The 4,987-nt window shown below is 31.8% G+C and overlaps 1 protein-coding gene across 2 annotated transcripts in view; it reads right to left on the bottom strand.

The window, feature by feature from the left end:
• Nucleotides 1-4,987, bottom strand: part of LOC108734155 (protein takeout) — an 11,088-nt gene that overhangs the window by 990 nt on the left and 5,111 nt on the right. For both annotated transcript variants that reach the window (XM_025978811.1, XM_025978812.1), the window contains exons 4-5: nt 2,223-2,356; nt 548-697 (exon numbers count right to left, since the gene is read on the bottom strand). In XM_025978811.1, coding sequence (XP_025834596.1) covers nt 548-697; nt 2,223-2,356 — 284 coding nt within the window. The remainder of the gene's footprint in view (nt 1-547; nt 698-2,222; nt 2,357-4,987) is intronic.

Raw genomic sequence — 4,987 nt, 5'->3', positions numbered from 1 at the left:
CTTTTTCATATTTTTGAATTAGTATAGGTAACAATCTTCCAGTTCTGAAGAACTGTCTTCATCGACTGACCCCTCTACATAAATTATTAATCTTTTGGAAAATTCTATTCCAATGTTATTACCCTGACTTTGATGACCTTTCATACACCCCTAAAAATTTTTTTTATCCGATTTTTCAATATGCAATAGAAAATGTTTCTTCTGGTGATTGTTGGAGAAAATGTTTGTTTTCTTTTTTAGGAAAATGATTCTTGGCTAGGCACTTGGTGAAACATGTTTAATAAGATATAAGAAATAAAACACTTGGTAAAGAGAATCTCTTTGATAATGGTTTAGCAGCCGAAACAATTGAGAACAACAAAGAGTGTTCTAAATAAACTGTGAAACAAAAGTGTACCAAGTGTTTTATTTTGTTTGTACTAGGAAGCAACACATTTTCAAAACAGTAAAGTTTCAGGCATTCTACGAATTTTACTACATTTATAGAAAATTTATGTAACACGTGAGCTACCTATGTAAGAATGTAACTATGTGTATAAGTACTTACTAAGAAGTTTATCACCAGAAAACAGATTCGAAAATAATACATGGCCACCCCCAACGGTCACTTTCATTACCATCGATGTATATTTAAGAAACCTCTCGCCATTGCTTTCAAAAGTTTCTCCCTCTAATTTGACCTTTGTCACAACATGCGCTTAAAGAAAATTTAGTGATTACGTATAGATACACCAGTTTATAAACCTATAACAATTAATCAAAACGCTGCCTTTGAAGCGTCCCGTTCTTTACAAGTTTAATTAGCGTACAGGATTTCTCATATCCACTGCAATCAACCAATTATTAACATGGGAAATTAAATTAAAATAATTCACTATCAGTAATGATAAACGTAAATTCTTATTTATAAGTTACTTAATTACAGAAAATATTTAATGGTTTTCTTTGACACGTTTAAAAACACTGAGGGTATCCCCAGGAATACAATAGTACTATATCAGACAAAATCAGGAATATAAGGAGCTATTCCAGTAATAATTTTACTGTTATATTCCCTGATTTTTGAAATTAAAATAAGACTTTTTAAGTAATAGATCACATGACATTTTCGCATAGTTCATTTGACGCCTTATAATTTTTTTTCGATTATTAGGGCTATTTTTTTCTCAAACTCCGGCTAGCAATGACAGAGATACAAAGAAATAACAAAATGATATGATTGCTAAAAGATGAGTAGTATCGATAAGGAAAATTGCCATAATAATGAAACTATCTTTCCGATGCTCATAAAATTTGCTGCTGTTGAGATCAAGTATGTCTCGACAGCTTCCTTGGTCGATAGTCGAAAAAAAAGAAAATCACTTTAAGGTTTAGTCGTACTTTTTAAGTATGGCCCTAGGCCTTCTCAAACAATTCAAGTAGGACATTTTCGACCGCCCACTGTATAGTCCAGACCTCACACCCACTGATTTTCACCTCTTTCGACTATTTGAATGCATGATTAGGTCTTTTCGATGTGATTAAAGGACAAGCATACAAATAAAGCTTATAAGGGGTTTTGTTTTCGCGACGTACTAACCCCTAAGAATTAAAACAATTCACAACTTTCTAAAGTGGCATACCCTAGACAAAAATTTTCAGTCTCTCAGAGTCTTTCAGCGTCTTTCACAGTCTCTCAGTTATTGCCTAGGTGTTTTTATGGATCTCTCACAGTCTCTNAGGATTTCTCAATGAGCGACTCGAGTCTCTCGTTCAGAGACGCTAAACATTTTTTTTAACAGTCTCTCTCATAGACACCAGAGAGACTCGATGAGAGATTGAGACTCGAGTCTCGCTTTCAGAGACATTGAGAGACTGAACATTTTTATCTGGGGTAAGTTATTTAAAATAAGTACTTGAACGAAGAAATGACAAAAAGTCGATTCTTCAATTCAGCAACGTTTCATAACTTTAGGTTACTTTATCTTAAATAACCAACCTTTTGTCATACAGTAAATACGATCTACAAATTTCAACTTACATGGTTATATAAAATGGAAATAATATCAAAACAATAAAGGATGTCCAACATATATACGTTAACCATCTGACCCTGCTATATACCTTCTGCTCTAATAAAGTAGTAGGCATTGAGCAATCAAACTAATGTAGGTACATAAAAATGTTTTGGATGCATCTATCTAATATAATAAACAACTAAAAATTAAATGTGTGTTATATACTTATGTTGGCTTTCATAGGTCCTTCCCCTTTGACGGGCATCAAAAGTAATTTTCCATCAACGGTGTAATATGCTTCGATCTGTAATTCTGGTAAGTAAACGTCCAATTGATACTTCTGATTTTCTACATCAACACTACAAATATTAGTAATAATCCTTATCGCCTTTATACTAGTTGTCCTAAAAACTTTTGGTGACAAAAATCCTTATTTATCGCGGTATTCCAGATTTTCTTTTACTAGTCCAGTCCGTAGAGAATTTTCCCGACATAAATTAAATTAAAGTTAAGCATCCCTGTATATGTTTTGTCAATTGGTTGCACAAATCCCAAAAAATCGTCAAAAATTGTCATTTCTTGTATACTGATTGTTTATTGCAAAAATGACCTAGAACCTGGCTTTTGCCAACTTTGGGCTTCCCCCATTTGTTAACGCACACTATTTCGAAGTTTAAAAATATACAGGGATGCTTAACCTTTCCCTGCCTACAACAAAGAATAACTCCCGTGCGGTAACAAATTTATGTCAAGAAAATTCTCTACCGACTGGACTATACGTGATTAATATTTGTTTCAAGTAAATATGCAGAACAAAGAAAATATTTTCATTTTCGTATGTATTTCATTGGTGTTTGGACAAAATTAAGAATCCAAGAAATGAATCGAAATTCTTATATATTTTATATATTACAAATTTGCTTATTAACGTTATTTCTTGTCCACTTTTTTTTAAATTACTTTCATACAGATAATGGATTGATGGGCGACGTCAAGAATATGCAATATAACTTCTTTTAATAACCCACTTATTTTTAATTAATTATTTATTACTAGTTGAACCCACATAAACGATATATATACATATAAATATGATGATACGCAATATTTATATTTCATTCATGACCATGCCGTATTTAGTCATTTAACTACAAATTCCACTTACGTCAAAATTAGCAATTTTTAATTAAAAAATACTGATAACATCCTGGATCTCAGAAGTAGGCCTAAGGAGTACCTCATCTTTTCATTAAACGTTCCAAAAGTCAGTCACTTCCAGAATATTATATTATGAAAAGAGATGGTAGCACCAATTATGTTTGCAATGCAGAAACATCTTTTTGGCCATTCGCTAATATATTTTAAATCAGTAAACTGGGGTGAAATTTTACAAAATCCGAGATCTATTAATGTTTTTTTTACAATATTTTTCACGGCTTACTTAGATACTGACAAACCTGCGCTACAACATCGTAATGGAGTAACTTAACATTTAATTTATACTGCGATTAAATATTTTTTAGTAGAACTTTGCTACTTTTTGTAAAATATTTGCTTTGAAACTTGTTCCCTTACAACTTCCGGACACTGTCAACAAATTATGATAATTAAAAGTATTTTATAATTACAAATAATTATTTATTGTGATTTAAATGTGTCCACTACTGATCTGGTTTTATAATATAGAAAACACCTTCTCATTCTACATATTGAGTTATTATAGTTTTTCTTTTAATTTTTGTATAAAAAAAACAGAAAAGGAAAATAGCTTTACACTTTCAAAGAGGTTTTCTCGATGTATTCCTACATTTATTCAATTTTTATATAAACTACAGTATGCAGTAAAAGGAAATGTTGAAATCACCATTTCCCGCAATTTTCTTCAAAGAATATTATAATCTACAGAAATTAATTACGACTGCAATTATCTATAAAGAATATTGAGAAATAATGTCGGTACAATTAACTATATTTACAGGTAAATATCGTCGCTAACCTTGCAAGACTGCAAGCGGAATTAACTATACATTTTTCCTTTTTTTATCATTTCCATTTAGTAACTTTAAAGTGTGTTAACATGTCTGCGCTTCTATGTCTTCAAGGGCACCAGATGTATTCACTACACTGCACTATAATAATCGTTTAAATGTTCTAAATTTTTATTTATTTACAGCCAAATATATCCATTTATGTAAAAGAAATGATCCCGAAGTTGGAAAGTGCGTTAGGGCATCCATAGAAGTCTTGCGTCCCCATTTGAAATCAGGAATACCTGAACTTGGTGTCCCAACGTTGGAACCTTTCCACATCCCAAAAATAGACATAATAAGAGGCCAGAACAGTAATAATTTCAGAGCAGGTCTTTCAAATATTGATGTGTTTGGTGCCTCTGACTTCCAAATAAAGAAACTCAAGTAAGTAATACATTTTTATACGTAATAATTTGTTTCTAAACCAAATAATTGACAACATAACCCAGGGTATGTCAGGTTATGGCGCGTAAAAGTTTGAGCCGCCCCCTGGGTTTTATGGTCGTATTTATTATACACGTGTATAATGTAAATTATTGTACATTTATCTTATTTATACTTGGATTATTGATATTCTAGGGTGGGCCAGGAGGGTTCTAGAATGGGCCTGGCCCATCTGCCACCTCCCTCCTTTACTATGCTAATTTTTTTTATAGTAAAACGTTTGTTACCCTACTCTGGAATTGATTTTGTTCTGCAATTAGAAAAAATGAAAACTGGCATCACTTTTTATGAAAAAATCGAATAGACTCGGAAATCGCACCTACATTTACACCTGCCTTATTTTTTTGGACAGCATACATTTTCTGCAATAAAAGAAAAACAAACCGTCAATAAGTCGTAATAATAAGACTGCACGTTAAGAATAGTTTTAACTTTACTATTTCCATTGTTGAATAATCTTTGATATCTAAAGCGAAACTTTTAAATTGCTGTACCTGACTAAATGTAATTCATAAT

The sequence above is a fragment of the Agrilus planipennis genome, unplaced genomic scaffold, assembly GCF_000699045.2.
Source record: "Agrilus planipennis isolate EAB-ADULT unplaced genomic scaffold, Apla_2.0 scaffold63, whole genome shotgun sequence".
Taxonomy (NCBI): Eukaryota; Metazoa; Arthropoda; class Insecta; order Coleoptera; family Buprestidae; genus Agrilus; species Agrilus planipennis.
This window is presented reverse-complemented; position numbering and strand designations above follow the sequence as displayed.